General features: G+C 39.2%; 4 protein-coding genes across 4 annotated transcripts; 2 read left to right on the plus strand and 2 right to left on the minus strand.

Annotated features, from left to right (window-relative positions):
- Nucleotides 1–735: 735 nt before the first annotated feature.
- On the plus strand, nucleotides 736–4,986 carry LOC108825055 (uncharacterized). The gene is made up of 10 exons (XM_056987174.1): nucleotides 736–1,629; nucleotides 1,761–2,255; nucleotides 2,426–2,479; nucleotides 2,612–2,752; nucleotides 2,825–2,965; nucleotides 3,047–3,151; nucleotides 3,225–3,284; nucleotides 3,347–3,681; nucleotides 4,216–4,297; nucleotides 4,378–4,986. Exons 1-10 carry the CDS (start codon nucleotides 736–738, stop codon nucleotides 4,984–4,986), a joined length of 2,916 nt encoding a protein of 971 aa, XP_056843154.1.
- Nucleotides 4,987–5,497: 511 nt separating this feature from the next.
- On the plus strand, nucleotides 5,498–6,045 carry LOC108835171 (uncharacterized protein At4g04775-like). The gene is made up of 2 exons (XM_018608457.1): nucleotides 5,498–5,698; nucleotides 5,773–6,045. Exons 1-2 carry the CDS (start codon nucleotides 5,498–5,500, stop codon nucleotides 6,043–6,045), a joined length of 474 nt encoding a protein of 157 aa, XP_018463959.1.
- A 1,044-nt stretch (nucleotides 6,046–7,089) lies between these two features.
- LOC108835172 (uncharacterized) lies at nucleotides 7,090–9,486 on the minus strand. Its single transcript, XM_018608458.1, has 4 exons — nucleotides 9,480–9,486; nucleotides 8,490–9,343; nucleotides 7,258–8,034; nucleotides 7,090–7,173 (listed from the first exon to the last, which is right to left on the minus strand). Exons 1-4 carry the CDS (start codon nucleotides 9,484–9,486, stop codon nucleotides 7,090–7,092), a joined length of 1,722 nt encoding a protein of 573 aa, XP_018463960.1.
- Nucleotides 9,487–9,706: 220 nt separating this feature from the next.
- Nucleotides 9,707–12,505, minus strand: LOC130496380 (uncharacterized). Its single transcript, XM_056988406.1, has 4 exons — nucleotides 11,439–12,505; nucleotides 11,081–11,326; nucleotides 10,188–10,631; nucleotides 9,707–10,101 (listed from the first exon to the last, which is right to left on the minus strand). Exons 1-4 carry the CDS (start codon nucleotides 11,581–11,583, stop codon nucleotides 10,058–10,060), a joined length of 879 nt encoding a protein of 292 aa, XP_056844386.1. The 5' UTR covers nucleotides 11,584–12,505; the 3' UTR covers nucleotides 9,707–10,057.
- Nucleotides 12,506–18,030: the final 5,525 nt, after the last annotated feature.

The following is an 18,030-nucleotide window of genomic DNA, read 5'->3' on the forward strand; positions in this document are numbered from 1 at the left end:
AGCTAAACTAGTTTTTCACGTGTCTTGTGCAATGCATCTTTTTACTATATAACCAGTATCATGAAAAATATGTATAACTGGACAACCGGTTTGCAAACCGGTTTTCTTACGGAACGGTTTGTAAAAATGATCAACTTTGGTGTTCTTCAAGTTAGAATTTATGATATTTGTGTATAATATTTTTCATTAATATTAAATGTATTAGTGTCTAATATATGGTATATATATGTAATATGTTATATGGTTGATATGATACAAAATTGTAGATTAATTATATTGTTTGTATAACTAATCGGTTTGTCACTGTAGGTTATTATTGGTCAATTTGATGTCCAGAGACGTAATGATGATGAGTTTTGTGGGTCGTATTGATTCCATATTTTTATATACAACAATCGCATGCACTCTTTATTTAGGGAAATTTGAACTCCTACCAACACATTATGCTATATTTCACGCCATACCAAATGCCTACTTTTTGCACACTGTACATCATGTTGTTGGACGATTATATCCCTAACTCGTTTCATTCGTTTCATGTCTAGAAAATAATTCAAAAGATACGAAGTACAGATTTTGTCAGGTCGAAAATCTAAAGATATCCTATTAGATCTTCCAAATATTGTTTAAATCGAGAACCACTTTATACCAAAGTATCCTTATCTGTCTCTCTCTCATCTCGTTTCATCATATTCATCGAAACTTAAAATCGCCGTCTGTAAATCCCTTGATCGAATGGACGGAGAAGACAATGCTGTTCCGCCGCTTACCCTTCCAGAAAGAATATTCGCCATCGGTAGTGAACCTGTCGGAGTTAGAGTCACGCCTTACCACAAACCACATGCAATCCGTCAAATCCTGAATGCTCTATACCTCGATGAAGTCGATACTATCAGAAAATCTCCGTTCGGAAAACTCGTTGAGATCGCCGACAAACCTTCTTTTTCTGGGCGTTTTGGTCGTTTCATCATATCCCGACAGCTTAGAATCGAGAAGAAACACGAAGCTTGGTTCATTTTCTCCGGCAAACCTGTTAGATTCTCTCTCCGAGAATTTGCCTACGTCACCGGTCTCAACTGCGGCAAGCTTCCCAAACATCAAAAAAAAAATTCGGAGAAATTCCTTTCGGAAAAACCTTACTGGGGGGAGCTGTTCGGCACAATGAAAGAGGTCCCAGTTACTTCAGTAGTGAGAATGCTCAAAAGGAGAACTGTCACGGACAAAGACATTCGCCTAAAATATGCACTTCTGGCTCTACTATCTGCTGTCATTTTACCGACCACTCACACACCACGCATATCACAAGTTTTCGCGGAGCGTATAAAAAATCTGGATGAATTCTTCTCATATCCTTGGGGCAGGCTATCATTTGATATGCTCATGAGTAGTATCAAAGAGAGGAATGAGGTCTCACTGTCCCAAAACACCATTGCCTTGAAAGGATTTGTTCTTTCACTCCAACTTGTCATGGTTGAAGCCATTCCCGCGCTAACAGAGGTTGCAAACGACGGGTCATCATCCGGCTCAGAAGGCGAAGGCGGGGAGGATGATGATATAGCAGATGAAGACAAAAACGGAAGGAGAACTATCAGCCCAGGACATGCTCGCGACTCAGACGCCTCAGGAAAGGTATAAACTAGACAAATTGGTGATAGGTTATATTTGGATTTGGTACCTACACTACACGACTTATTTATGTACACAATATTATTTTCTAATCAATGTTGACATGTTTTTGTATGTCATTTTCTTATTGCAAGGTTGAAGTTCGCGCCGTTATAGTGGAAGAGAAAGAACACTTTCATGATTCTCCTGAATTCTCATGGTCAGACGATGAAGATGTTCTTGTCGTTGAAAATTTGTTGACTCTTGTTCAGCAGAAGTATCCTTTTAAGAATGGTAGTTTCGTGGGAGGAGCAACAACGCTCGACGTCATCAAGATGCGCGAGGAGGAAAAAACAGAGGCAAATAACCGTAAGAAAGTGAAGCCGAAGCAGACAAAACAAAAAGCAACATCAGATGTCATCGATTTCGAATCTGTAGCTGCAGTGGTGAAAGAAAAAATGTCAGCCGACTTCTCCCGGATTGAGAGGCAAATAACAACGCTTTCAGAAACATTTCTTAATTTCCAGAACAACGTCCTAGACAAGTTCGAGATTTTGCTTCGCAAAATAGAGGATTCTAATTTGAGGTCTGGAGCTCCCTCATCTGCGCAGACTCAAACTTGTAACAATGGCCACGCAGATTTTCAGCAGGCAGAAATTAGCCGCCAAACCCTTCAGAAAATGATATAATATTGGAGGCTATCAGATTCGCTGACCAGTCAACAACTTCAACCATTGGTGTAAGTCTTCCTTTACATCTGCACATAATAAGTTTAGCCGGATAATTATATTGCTTACAAAATCCAGTTAAAAAAATGCAGGGACTCAATGTGGGGTTACCTGCAGAAGCAGAGACTCCCTGTCCCGTTGACGAGGTTACTATACTTCCTAACCAAACAACAAAACACAAGGATGATGTATAGTGTCTATAACCTTTCAATCTACACCTTCGCCACTTCTTGTTTCTATTTCCATAATACAGATTCATGTCACTTTTTCATCCGCAGGTTTATAATGGAGAACCTGTCAATCAGCAGAGGGTTCACACCCAGAGGGAGGTACCACCTGTTAGAGACGCCGAGTTTGTTCCCGATGACCTCTCAGACTTTATTCCACCTTCAAAGAAAGCCAGTTCAGATGCAGATAATGTTAGTTGCGAAAGAACACCACTTTATATGATAACCTCTTATTAACACCACTTTTTTATTGCTGAGATCTAGCCACTAAATGGGCCCCAAGACCATCAGCCACCTGCTCAGTCTGAAGGTCAGACCGCAACTGAGCTCTCCGACGAGATGGTAATTGATGACACCATTAACTCCACCGTTGTCATGAATCAAGAAAAGACATATTGCGACGATGTAAGTTCAGTTATACCTTGCCAAATTTTATTTTTACCTGCTATTTACATGACGTCTACAAAAATCAATGATTCCACGCAGGCACGAAATGGAGAACAACACATCGACTCACCTATAGATTACCAAGGTCAGACACTGAACATTGCCCGTGAGGAAATGGATACTGATACTGGTGTGGAAGAAATGGTAATTTTAACTGTCAAATGTCTATATATTACCCATTTTTAAATGTTTTAACTCATATCTTTCTTCTCTATAGGTTTCAAGTACCCCACCTGCTACTCCAATTCCTACTCAAAGCGAAGCAGCAGCAGATACGGTAATGTTGTAATAAGCTTTACATGGTGAGATGTTATTTATTTTCTTTCTTTTTATTTCTAGGAGCTCGACCCTGCATTGCTTTTCCCTAAACCCACATTCTCCCTCGGACTTACACAAGAGGAACCGCCGCTTCCAAAACAAGATGTCTCTGAAGTGGCCCGTGAGTCTGAACTCGTGACTGGCAACCAAGATTGCGAGCAGGATGATCAGATGTTCGCTTGCCGGAAAAGCAAGAGACACAAAACATTACCTAAATCACTGGTGGGACAGTATGAATGCGACAAGCGTCTTTTTAATCGCGCTCGTGTAGCACTCGTAGATCCCAACAACACAGCCGGAAGCATTGACTATTCAGCCAAGTTCTCTGCCCTTATTGATAAACTGAAGTCCCCATTGTAAGTACAAAAACTTAGCCGTATTACGAAATGATTATATCAGTAAGTGTATTTTTAAAGCTCCAACATATTTAGTTTGTTGTTAGAGATATTCGTGTATGGTTACAGCTATTAGGGCCTGTCATAGCTGGAAGTGTATATTTTTTTGGCATAAATGTTTTGTCTTAGAGCTAAGTGTATTAGGTGTAAGCTAAGTGTATTGATATAGCGCTAAGGAAATTGTTGTCGATCCAGCAGTATAATAAGCCTTTTAACCAAATGATTTTGATATTATATAAGTATGTTGCAAAGTTAGCCGTCTAACATAAATATTATAGGAATAACTCTTTTGTTATAGATAAAACAAATAAAGTATATTGATATAGAGATCAGTGTATTGTTCAAGCTTTAAGTTTTGCCTTTGTAGCTTTATGTTTATTATTTGTAGTCCTAAATGTATTGTTATACCTCTAAGTGTATTTGTTTAATCATAAGTCTATTGTCCAATGGTTCGATCTAACCAAATTATTATTTTTTTTTTTTGTTGTTGCTCAGTACCATCCGCATTGGTCAGTCAACATTTGAGAGCAACGACCTACATGAAATTGTGCTTAGATCAAATCCCCTGCAACCAAAGGTTTGGATGTCTGCTCCTTAATTCCCATCAAATTTCCATCTTAGTGACATGTAGTAATAATTTCATTTTTCCAAAATCAGGTTGTTGATGTTCTCATGGGCCACATCAGATCTCAGTTCACGCTCAACACACCCGTAGACCAGTCTAACCAACCTCTGTTCTTGGACACACAGTTTGTGTCAGACCTCACAAAACTGTTCCCCAAGTTTTGCAAGTGGTCCAAGAAAGAAACATTCCGTTTTCCCACCAACATAATGGATCGATTCAGCAGTAATTCACAGGCAGAGCGTTTCTATTTTCCTTTCAATCTCGACAAGTTACACTGGGTCGGTGTATGCGTTGACTCTACAAGCTGGACTATGGTAGTCATGGACTGCAACATAGCACTGAGGAATGACAACATGATGACGAAAGAGCTTAGCCCCCTCGCAGAAATGTTTCCGTACCTTCTCAAACTATGCCGTAAGCAGCTTGTTCACAAAGACGGGAGAGCATTGTCCATTGTCAGACCTCGTAGCATCCCGCAAAACCCCTGCCTTCATGAATCAGCTGTCTCTGCAGTTCTTCTCATCCAAGCCCACGCCGTTGCAGGTGTCGACGTTTGCCAATGTATTACCCCTGATGTCATGGGTAGCGAAGTTGAGAGGCTTGCAGTTATGTTCTACGAAGCCACAGTTGGAATGCTCTAACTGGCCGGACCGTCAATCTTTTGTTTCATGGTTAGGGGCATTTGTTGTTGGTCGTCTTTTTTACCTATCTAAACTTAACAACCTACCGGTGTCTTGTACTTTTTAGGGAATTCCACAACTCATCATCCTTGCTTTTCCCAATTTAAAAATGTTGAATTTTTTGCTTTGAATACATTCTCTCTTCCGATGAATCTTATTACCATTAACCCTGTCATCTGGTGTGTTAATAATGGTGATACAGTTAACCAGCTAACATATTAACTTACATATTTACTTTCAATAGTAGCCGTATATTCGCTATTAGCCGTGCTAATTCGAGTTGAACCGGTCAGTAGGCTACTCTCATCGAATTAGACGGTTTAATTTGTAAACCCGATCTGTTATATTTACCAGATCCTAGATAAACCAAAATACAGTATAACTCATTAACCAGAACCCGACCCATTTAAACGTTTAAGCTCTCTCTCCAAAATCCCCAAATCGTGAAAATCTTCCAAATCCCTAAATTTTGATGGCTGGAGGTCGGATCACAACGTCTGGACAGTCTAGGGGATCATCGTCGGCCGGCCGTCGACCCTCAAGAGGTGCTGGTAGATTTTTCGGTGTTCCCAAGAAATGTTGGTGTGGTGAGCTGATGGTGACGTTGACCTCCAATTCCGACCAGAATCCATACCGGAGATACTTGAGGTGTTCATTTGCGGCCGAGAAGAAGGTAATTCAATTTTTTCTGATTGTTTTTGTGGTTCTCTTATTTACTTCTCATTTTGGAAAAATAAAAATTTCTAGCTTGAAAATGACAATCACATCTTTAAGTGGGTGGATGAGGCTTTATTGAACGAGGTTGAGACTCTTTCACTTCAAAATGGAAGACTCGAAGAAGTGATTAATTCTATTTCATCAAATATTGAAAATGAGGGGTCTGAAACAAACATAATGTCGAGGGTTGAAGATGCATTGACAGCACAAAATGCAAACATGAAGCACACTATGATTGCGGTGGTGATCGGAAGCTTGACCCTGGTTGGTTTGATGGGAGTTCTATGTCTAACGAGGAACTGAATTTTATTGCAACTCTATTTTTTGGTTTTGTGAATGTGTTCGGAGTCTATTGTTTAGTAATGTTGTTGTATTTCGTTGTCTTTTAGACTAATGGAAGTTATAACAGTAAGTGTATTTTTAAAGCTCCTACATATTTAGTTTGTTGTTAGAGATATTCGTGTATGGTTATAGCTATTAGGGCCTGTCATAGCTGAAAGTGTATATTTTTTGGCATAAATGTTTTGTCTTAGAGCTAAGTGTATTAAGTGTAAGCATAAGTGTATTGATATAGCGCTAAGGAAATTGTTATATTAGTATGTTGCAAAGTTAGCCGTCTAAGATAAATATTATAGGAATAACTCTTTTGTTATAGATAAAACAAATAAAGTATATTGATATAGAGATCAGTGTATTGTTCAAGCTTTAAGTTTTGCCTTTGTAGCTTTATGTTTATTATTTGTAGCCCTAAATGTATTGTTATACCTCTAACTGTATTATGTTTAATCATAAGTTTATTGTCGAAAGGTTCGATCTAACCAAATTATATTTTTTGTTGTTGCTCAGTACCATCCGCATTGGTCAGTCAACATTTGAGAGCAACGACCCACACGAAATTGTGTTTTTCTTCTATTAAACTACTTTAAGTCCACACATTTTGTGGTTTCAAATGCACCACAGTTAGTTAACACTTCAGCTAAACCAAGCTTCAATTTACTCGTCTAAATACTTAATTAAACTGTTAATATTTTCTTCCTAATATGAAAACATAATATTCGCAGGTCTCACTAATTTGGGTCCGTAATATCTAGTTTTCACACAAACAACTATCAGGACCATACACTATCACGCTCAATCACCAAACATTTGCATACATCTTTTATTTGGAGAGAACCTTTATTTATCATAACATTGCGATATTACCACTAATCCCACAGCCCAAAGAAAGCAGTAAGCTAGATTATTATACATAACAATATTTTGTTATTGTAGCCCTGCTCTTACACCATCCTCTTTCCGTACATCACTCCCACGCACTCAATCCTCTCACTCCCATCCCCATTTTTTTCATATTGGTCTTTTGCAGGTGGCCTTGTTATGGTTCAGACCCTTGCATCTGCTGCATACAATCCTTCTACGGATGCTTTTCATCTGTCAGGTCAATCAAGACGGTCACATGTTTACAGCTTACTTGTTTATGTATGTAATAAGGGGAATTAGGATGTTAGTTATTACCAGTTTTTCACCACGTGAGAAGAACCGTTGTTTCTTTGGCCTTCCTGGCGGGCGCCTCGTAGCTGGCGGACTTAAGCGGTGGCCATTGAAGATAGCATCATTAGCTGGGTACCCCTTGTAGTCACCAACAGGTATTATCATTTCCTTATAAGCACCCCTTAGCATACTTACATTGTAAGCTTCCAGAACTAGAGTATCAACCAATACACCCGAATGCAAAGCCGCAGATATTGCATGGGGACATGGGATACATAGCATCTGAAACACATGGTAGCTATCCCCGTTTTTATCTTGCACCTCGAACTCGCCGTCACCTATGATATTGACACTGTACCCCCCTGTCTTCTCAAAGTTTCTTGTCACAATCTTCAGCACACGGGGAGACAACACGTTGGTATTTGAATTTGCAGAAGCTCTCCTGGTTGCAAACCACTCAGTCAGCTTCCCTCGTATGTAATCAACCAAACGGATAACCGGGAATTCCCTCGCCTCGTTCAAGACAGCATTCCAAGACTCTGCCAAATTGCTTGTCATTATGTCATATCTATTCCCCGGAAAATGGGATCTTGCCCACTGCTCAAATCCTATATCCAATAGGTATTTTGCGCAGCTCGCATCCATGTCTTTGATCTCGTTGAATGTTTTGTAGAAGTCCTCTATCCGGTAAGACCTTGCTGCTTTCGCAACCAAGTAAGTGAGGTGACTACCCTTGAAATTCGTTCTGATGTTTCTCTTCAGGTGGACGATGCATATACAGTGTGCTGCACCTCCATAAACCTATAGATGGAACCCATAAAATCAAGTTAAATCTTTACATACGAAATTGAACTTCCATCGATAATTCTCTAAACTGTTATAAATTTCCTAGCACGGCTATACGTTTTATTAACCTGTCATTAAATCTAGAAACCGACCAATCTAATACTCTAAACTGATATATATTTCTAAACACGGCTATACGGTTAATTAACCTGCCATTAAAATTAGGAACCGACCAAACATATATATATAACCTGCTAAAGTGGACTACATTAAGTTTCCATATCATTTTGTTTATAAATCTATTGTAGTCGAACAATGAATAAGCAGGTAAAACCCCTCCAAATGAAATTATAACCAAACTATCTCAACTTCTCTCATATACTTTTTATCTCTAAACTATTAGAAAACGGTATAATAATAGATGATACCGAGAAATTGGATTTATACAAGGCTAATGGTCCTAACATTACCTTGCCGAGCCCCTTGTAAATGGATGAATTCCTGTCAGACACAAAAACTAGATCGTCCTCGTCTGGGACAAAAGCTGTTAGCTGTTGGAAAAACCATTCCCATGATGCATCGTTTTCGCTGTCAACCACCGCGATAGCCAGCGGGAAAATTTGGTAATTAGCGTCTTGGGCCGAGGCTGTTAACAAGCAACCTGCGTACTTCCCTTTCAAGTGTGTCCCATCAATAACAACCACCCTCCTCATATATTGATAACCCTTAATGGAAGCACCTAACGCCACGAACATGTATTTGAACCGTTGTCCTCCATCATCTGTCGACTCTGTGCATAGATTAGCTATTGTTCCTGGGTTGACAGTCACAAGCTTGTTTAAATATGACGGAAGATCAACGTACGAAGTGTTGCACGACCCTTGTACATTATCTATTGCCATATCTCTCGATCTCCAAGCCTTCCAATAAGAGATATTAACGCCATGATCTCCCCGCATCATCTGTCTTATTTTTCCTGGTCTCGGTCCAGCCCCGACCCCAGCCAACTTTGTCCGCATCAGCTCCCCAATAACAGAAGCTGTTGCTTGCTGCTGGTAACCGCCACGGACGTCTATTGTACATGTGTGTTTACCTTCGTAGGTTCTTATCTGGAAGACGTCTGAATCCTTTAACTTAACCGCATACACGCGCCATGGGCATCCCGTTCCACAACACTTCAGGATCATCATGGTGGGGTCTGACTTTGCATTCCTGAAACGAAACTTTTTTGTGATTGCATGCAAAGCCATTTGCTGTTTGAAAACATTCCTTGTTTTGAAAATCATCCCAACTTGCAACTTCTCCTCATCATCACGACTGTCTCCTGAAAACATATGGATTTAGCATTAGTTGATTATCATATTTAAGTTAGTCAATTTAGTGGCATATATTGCTCATGCCTAACAAGTTGACATTTAATTCATAAGAGCCAAAAGAAGTTAATTTTCCCTTAATTTTACCGGACATATTTTTCAAGTTATATTATCTGTATAATCCAGTCTCCATCTTTTTTACAACATAACATCATAAAGAAATAGTCAAAAATATGTTTTATCCTACTTAGCTTCCAAGTTTATTTCTTAGAAAGGTATAACATGATTCTTTTTTAGATCGCTAAGGTTAAAGTAAGACATATAAAATAAAAGTTACACAAAGATTAATTAAACATAATATTTTGCATTTCCACTCATGCATTATTTAAAGGGACATCATAGCTTACACATGTTCATATTTAACATAAACGGTTACTCAAAAGTTTACCCCAACAAAAGCCAACCCATCTGGTTAAACTTTGTGTTAACCGTAACCCAAAATACTTAGCCCAGATTGAAATACTTAAAACATTAGACATAGCAATATAAAAGTTGATAATTTCAGTTGGTGATGTTACTAAGCTTTTCCAGACCCACCATCCTTATCAGTTGCAGAAGCTGATCCTTCGATTTTCTTAGTAGGGAAACTCTCCACACTTGGACCTCCTCCCCCGCAGGCCAAGGTTAGCGCTAGTGCCTCTGGTGGAGGTCCCTGAGTCGCAGCATTAGGTATCACCTTTAGCTGTTTCTTCCTCTGCGTTGATCCCACCTGCAAATGCAATAGTCCATCAAATGTATCAATACATTACCCCTACATGATTTATTTGCTTTTTTAGAAGATAACTTTATCTTTACCTGTCTTCTCATTTGGGACCACAGCAACCGATCCAATACCCAAAGCAGCTCTGATCACCACTCCCGCTTCCATGCATGCTGATGTGTTCTTAGCAACACTCTGTACGGGATTCAGAGCATTGTTGTTTGTTGAAGATGACCCATCGTCCTCAACCAATGCAACACCTCCCTCCTTCATGAGAGGGATAGTCTTTGTGGTTCCTGTAAGAACATCAATATCATCATCGCTGTCAGTAGCTTCACCCGTCGACATTGTTTGCTCATGCAGAACCCCCTCCCAAAAGGCATTTTCACTAGCCTCCAATGCAGCTGCGCGCTCGCGGAGGCTAATCTCTGGGTAACCCATGAAATCTATCCCAACATCCCAAAGCACAGCTGGTCCTTTGTTCTGAACCATAGAGTCCAGAGATATGCCCTTCCCTTTATCAGTCGAGCCTTCTCCCCCTGTTCATAAGATTAAAAATCAAGTAACTATTAGGATAAGAAGGACGCGATAACCTTTTTTTATATGTTCTACACTTCTTATTTTAATGTTCCAGCCAATATATAAAGGTTATGTTCAATACATCAATTTTAGCTGTCTAAATTTAACTATAAATGTACCGCTTTGATATATTGAAACCATCATCTAAAGAGGACCAATGATATCTCTGAACATGCCTACTAATATAATACCCCTACAATACTGAGTTGTAGCTAATTAAATTTTAGGTTTTACATAAAACAAAATCATTATCCGGCTATCACATTAATTAGCAAAATATAAATTAGCAAAATGATTAACTAGATACATATATGTTTTTAACAATAATTAGCCAAATATAAATTATTGTATCTATGTAATAATATTTTAAATAACCGGCTACAACAATATCATTGGATAAGAAACTTACTCTGAATAACTCCCCTAGTTGAATCCATACGCACAACAACTCTGCTGGTGTCTTCCATCTCTGAGTCTTCGTCAATCCTAATTATCTCAGTGCCAGGGCCTCGAATGTCATACTTGTCGCGACTCTTCTCATTGTCAGCTTTCTCCATTTCCATTGCGACTCTGTAAAACAAAGCCATTTCTTCCTCACCAAATATTTCGTTCATGACTTCTTCACTGGCTATCATCCTCTTGCCAAAAACCAACTCTGAGACATTTAATTTCCCATACAAAAATAAACAAAAAGTACAAAATGTTAGCCAGCTAGTTTTTCTTTCAGAAATATACGAAATGGAATGGATTTTATTTGGTATACTTACTTTCGTAAGCTGCTTTTGCGCACACTGTCTGATTGTTATCAACAACGTAAGATGTTGAACCGATGTAGAACGGCGACCGGCGGTTGAAATGATAGCGCGCCACATTCTTCGCCCCCATGGTGACCAACAAAGTGAACTCCACCATCCAAGGCCTTCGACGTCATCAGTTCCAGTAGCTCGCTAGTACTCCCTATGGTAAGTGGTGGAGTATGGCCACTTGGGACAACCATCCAGTCCGGCAAACCATAGGTGATAACCATCGGTTTGGTCTCACGAACCCCATAGTGGCCTCTCACAATACTCTCAACTGTAGCGAAGCTCTCACCACCCTCCATGTACAAAGTCATCCCGGTGTCCGTTGGTTCCGGAAGGAAATGCCAGTACTGGGAATCGTTCTTCCTCCACTCGCCAAGCCACAGACGCAACATCCTCCCCATTTTTCCTGCGTTTGAAGTCAAAAAATAACAGAACCTTTAACATGGAGCTAAATGTATTATTTTTAGAACATGGCTAATGATAAGTTATTGGCTGTAAAACATGGATTTTGGAATCGTTTTATACTTCTTAACATTTAATGGATCAAAACATTAAATACTTGATGATAGACAAAGATCGTAGACAATCTGAGAACATTAACCGACCTAATTAATACTAACAGAAATAACTAATAGAAACAGAAGCAAACTTTTCTCTGCCGAGCTTATCTCTACAACTTTCTCTGAGTTTCTCTGCCTTTTACTTACCAGATACCATATTTTATAGACGCCCAAAGATTTATGAACAGTACAAGTTTCACATTACCCAAGCTTTCTGTGTTATCGAGGTAAATCTCCTTGCTGTATCCCTTCTTTTTCTTCTGGACGCCGAATGTGTCAGGTAGACGTCCGAGATGCTTACACCTGCATCAGTTAACTGTTTGTGTACACTCAACGAGGTATATCTTAGAAATCTTCTTTTAGATATTGTTGTACTTGATTAGATTGTATTATATTTATAATTGTACTTTCCCTATAACCTACAAGTCTACGTGATCAACTCATTGAAAGGGTACTCCCGACTTCTCACCACTTCCCACTTACACATTATCCTTCACTGTTTTGCCGTTTTTGGCAAAATCGCTAGTTACCATGTTTTCCTTGGTTTTGAACAAAATTATCCCCTTTATTTAACTGAAGTCCAAAAGTTAGATATTATACATGGTTAGTAAGTTAGGTCAAAAACAGAACTACATTAGTATATTAGATTCTGAATCAGCAGGAAAATATGCAATGGTCGAACAATATATGCCAGGTACGTATTATCAGTAGTTGTTTAAATATATAAGATTATAGTTAAGATTTTTTGAGTATCAAAGATGATAAATTAATGATCATATATATATATATATATATATATATATAATATATATATATATATATTATATATATCTATTTCTATATATGAGGGATTATATCGAAAATAAGACTTTAAATAAATTGATAGATTTTTTTCTAATAAAATGGGAATAGGTCCAAAATTTAAATGACAACTTTTTAAGTAGATAAAAACAGGACTCTCAATTAATATAATAGATAGCACCACAACCTTTGCTGCATACTTTTATCATCTCATCACTGCTTGATCGATTTCAGAGTCATTCCAAGTTTGTGTTTCAGTTCTTCGAACCATGTAGTCTGAGGAACTAAAAGATAAACTTGTATTGGCTTTGAAACCAAGCAAGCAAAGTGGCGCACCGTACAAACTGTTGAACGGTCGATCGAGAAACCTTTAGGGTTCTAGAAACCTGTTCTTGGATCGATCAAAAAGTTTCTTGCGCTAGCTTCTTTGAGACCAACTTCTTGATAGATGAATTCAATCAAATCTCACAAGGAATAAGCAAAAACTCTGTTTTTATTATCAAAAGTCTAATCTCTGAACAACGACAAGGAAGGCTATATATAAGCCGAAACTAAACAGCAAACCCTAAGATAATCATACTTAGAATAAAAGACCTAAAACCCAAAGGATTATCATAATTAAAAGAATTAATATAAAATAGGAAAATCCTAAGTCATAACAATAACCACGTTACTTGTTGGTCAAGCATGATGCTGCTGCATCAGGTCCCACTGGGTTTGAAAGATTCGACCTCGAATCGAAACGGAAATCGCTGCTCCCAAACCTTCAAGATAACCATCTGTCTTGCGTTCTTGTCCTTCTCTTCTGAACCACCCTCAATCTCATTTGTACCTTTAACCTTCAAGTACAAAGTGAATGGTGCTTGATTACACTTACACTCATCTTGTTCCAGCCAATGGACGTAGCTTGTGCCATGGAGAAATCTTGTTCGCCATGTGCTGTGGAGATCATGGACACCCACAGAAAACTCAAACTGTTCTAACACTGTAGCTGCTAACACCCCATCAAATTGATTGACGAAACACATCATTGTTTTTTTCTCTTGGAAACAACACAACGAAGTGCAAACGGTTACCAAACTGCAAATATTCCTGAATAATTATTTTCTTAGAAAAAGCTCCAGTAGTAAGTATGGCACCAGAAATATCTACTATCCTTATCAGAACAAGCCCACGAAGATAACTAGGTGGTCGCACCCATAGAAAGAACCACACCAAAATATTTATATGTGGTGCACAACGCCAAACAACAATTACTTCAGTCATTATCCACGCGAGAATCAAGAAGCAAGTGATTGATGATGGAGGAAAAACAGAGAAGTGCAAATCAACGAGAAAACCAGAGTTTAATCTCATAAGCAGGGTCTCTTCTTTCCACAAACTCATCAAGTCGTCATAAGAGAAACGGAATGTCGTTGTACGCATAACTCCAAGCTTTCTCCAAGTCACGTCAAAGCAGAACCCAAGTAGTAAAAAATTAAGAGGAAAGAACACTGTCATTCTCCACAACAGATGCTGCCATGTAAACTCTTCTTGGTTAACGATTATATAGACCAGGGAATAACCCACTTGATTCACAAGATGTTGACAAGAAATAACAAAGCAATGAGAACTTTGGACTATTCCAAGCAGCATGTTGAATGAAAGAAGATCAGAAGAATCCATCTTTGTATAAGGCAAATCCCACTCAACAACACATGTGTATCTCTTTACATCTTCAAAATGTTGTTCACGAGTTCTAAAGGCAGGGAATTGGTAGTGCTGATAGCTTAAAATAACCGGCACGGCACCAGAAGCAAGTTCACCATTCATTGATCTCACCGCCGTCCTCAAAAGAGAACACACAACAATATGTGTTGGCTGAACATGTGCACCAAGCTTAACATGAAACAGATCGTAACTTACCAAGAGCTTGAACACCTTATTCCATGGATCTTGAAAAGGAAGTACACGAAGACAAAACTCACAGCTGTAGGCCTCCCACAAGTACTGACTTGACATGCAAGTAATGGAACTCCCCCATGTTTCTATCGTGGCTTTTTCATGCGAATTCATTTTGTTGAGTCGTGAAAACGGTCGAAGTGTTCAGCCGAAACAATGATTGAGCAAGTATGCGTTTATGGCGGGAGTCATTTGATAACTCGAGATGACGTGGCATTAGGAAGAGTTATTGTGAGAGGATAAACATCAAGTCGAGATATTCTGGGTGTAGAGTATTAGATTGATAGTTATCTTGTAACAAGATTAGATTGTCCAAGTATATAATGGACGAGTCTGAGTCTTAGGTTAAGCGTTTTGTGATAAAAGTGTTGTGACGGCAAGAGAAAGATTGAGTCGATCTTATTTCTTGTGCGATTTAAAAGTTGTTCAGTGTTGATTCACAGGTTGTGAAATCAAGTAAAGCTGATTAAACAGATTAGGTGTAATTTGTTTAAAGAACTTTTAATAAAGGATTTGTTTTGAAGTTCGGTTTCCATATATCTGAGCTCAAGGTTTTTCATTTGGTATCAGAGCGGGAATCTATCTAGATCTAACGATCTATAACAGGTAGAGATCCTGCGACGAGCATGGATTCATCAAAGGAGCTTGTTGCGGTTCAGAGAACCTTCATGCTTGATGAAAACAACTTCGGACATTGGAAAGTGAGGATGAGACAGAAGCTGAAAGGCATTGAAGAGGATGTGTGGACGGCTGTAGAGACAGGATAGACAGAACCAGAGGTTAAGACAGAGGATGGTGTGGCTATTCCAAAACCTAAGGAGACCTGGACTGAATCGGACAAGTTGAAGTCGAAATACAACTCTAAAGCTATTTCTGAAATCTTCAATGCTATCAATCCTGAACAATTCAAGCTTGTTCAAGGGTGTTCCTCGGCTAAAGATGCATGGGATACTCTGGTGGATTACTATGAGGGAACTTCGACGGTTAAACGAACCAGACTTTGATCATCTAGCAGCACAATTTGAGAACTTGCGAATGACTGAAGATGAATCAATCACCGACTTCAGTGCCAAGTTAAGTTCAATTGCTCATGAGGCTACCGTGTTGGGTAAAGAATACAAAGACAAGAAGCTGGTGAAAAAATGATACGATGTCTTCCAGATAAATTTGCCAACTACAAACCTTTGCTGAAAGTCGGAATGAACACCGATGACATGAAATTCTCACAACTGGTGGGGATACTTAAAGCAGAAGAGATGGATTCAGAAAGTGAACCACCTAAGAAAGGAAAGAGTATTGCCTTTGCTGCTGAGAAGGAGGAGTATAAAATTCAAGTTCTACATGATACCTTGAATCAGAAGTTGGAGGAAAGTATGATTCTGTTAGCATGGAATTTCAAAAAGGCCTTAAGGAAGATCGAAAAAGGACAAGGAAGGAACCAGGGATTTCAACAGACTTCAGAATCAAATCAAGATTGGCGTCGTGATAAAGATCGGTCTAATGCTAGAAACTCAAGAGTTGATGGGAATCAGTCAACAAGGAAACGACATCTGCAGTGTCATGAGTGTGAAGGGTATGGACACATTAGAGCTGAATGTCCACTCGCTAAACGGAGAGAACTGAAATGTTTTGAATGCAAAGGTTTTGGTCACATCAAGACTGAATGTCCAAATCTCACCAAAAAGGGTGAACGATCATTGCTGAGTTTCAGTGATACTGAGTCTGAGGATGATGATGATGATGATGAGAGGATGATGAACCTGGTAGCGTTTGTTACTGAAACAGAAGACAGTAAACTTGGTGAAGACTCATAAATGGATGATGAAGACATTGATCCTAAAAGTTGAGTATCGGAAACTGTATGATAACTGGGTTGACATGAGCAATGACAATCTCAAGTTACTTAAGGAGAAGGCTATGTTAGAAGCTCAAGTGAACATACTGGAGATGGAGAAATCAATTTATTGTCTGCTGTCTAAATCACTGAAAGGAAAAAGACTGATGCACCAAGAAACTGTGGAGGAAAGTAAAGTCAGTGAGTTGGAATCAAAAGTTGCTAGATTGAGTGAGCTGTTAAGTCTAGAAGAAGAAAAAATCGAAATCTGGAGTTCAACCTCAGTGAGAACTACAAGAGAATTCGAATGCTGAACACCGGGACAAAGGAACTGGATAAGATTCTTGGAGTAGGTCAGTCACCAAGTGTTTGTCGTGGACTCAGATACACTGGGTTTGAAGTGAAAAAGAACCAGGATATTACCGGAACATCGAGTTCAGTTGTCTTCGTACGTCCTGAACTAGTGACTGTCAGTGCACCAGAAAAGCAACCTACCTCTATAACAGAGAAGCCGAATGCTGCATCAGTTATCAATAAGAGACAAACCTTCAAACGAGGATGTAACTCATGTGGACAACCAGGTCACATAGCAAGGTTCTGTTATGCCCGAATTGCTAACATCCGAAGGGCCTGGAAAATTGGTCAAAGCTTTCCTGAACCAAGGACTTATGGTTGTGTCTGGGTACCAAAGTCAGTGTTATATGCCAGGAAAAGTAAAGATTATTCTGATGATGAGTTTGATGTACTATGTGACATAACACAAGTACAAATTGGTGAAAGTGAGTGGACACAGTCAAACAAGATCAAAGAAATGAACGATGAGATAAACCTTACTTGCAATCTGTCTTGTTTTGAACCAGAAAGAGAAGCATCTGAGTTTGTGAACAGTTTGGTTGCCTACATGTCTTCGGGAAATTCAGAGGTGACACCATGGTACTTTGACAGTGGGTGTTCAAGACATATGACTGGAGCTAAACAAGTTCTTACTACGTACAATGAGATAAACGGTGGAAAAGTAACATTTGGTGATGGTGGAAAAGGAAATGTACGTGGAATAGGACATGTGGCGGACCCAGAGCAGCCTGATTTGGTAAATGTCTACTATGTTGAGGGGTTGAAAGCAAATTTGATAAGCATAAGTCAATTGTGCGATGAGGGGCTCAAAGTCATATTCACGAAGACAGATTGCCAAGCTATTGACAGTGTGGGGAATGTGATACTTGAGGGAATTCGGTCTGGAAACAACTGTTACATGTGGAAGCCTCCGAACAAGTGTATGTCTGCATCACAATCACAGTTGGATCTTTGGCATAAACGCATGGGACACATGAATGTCAATGGATTGCAAAGAATTGTTAAAGCTAATGTGGTACGAGGAGTACCTAAGCTGGAAGAATCCTCAGGTTCTATTTGCAAGGCG

Source organism: Raphanus sativus, chromosome 6 (assembly GCF_000801105.2).
Source record: "Raphanus sativus cultivar WK10039 chromosome 6, ASM80110v3, whole genome shotgun sequence".
Classification (NCBI taxonomy): domain Eukaryota; kingdom Viridiplantae; phylum Streptophyta; class Magnoliopsida; order Brassicales; family Brassicaceae; genus Raphanus; species Raphanus sativus.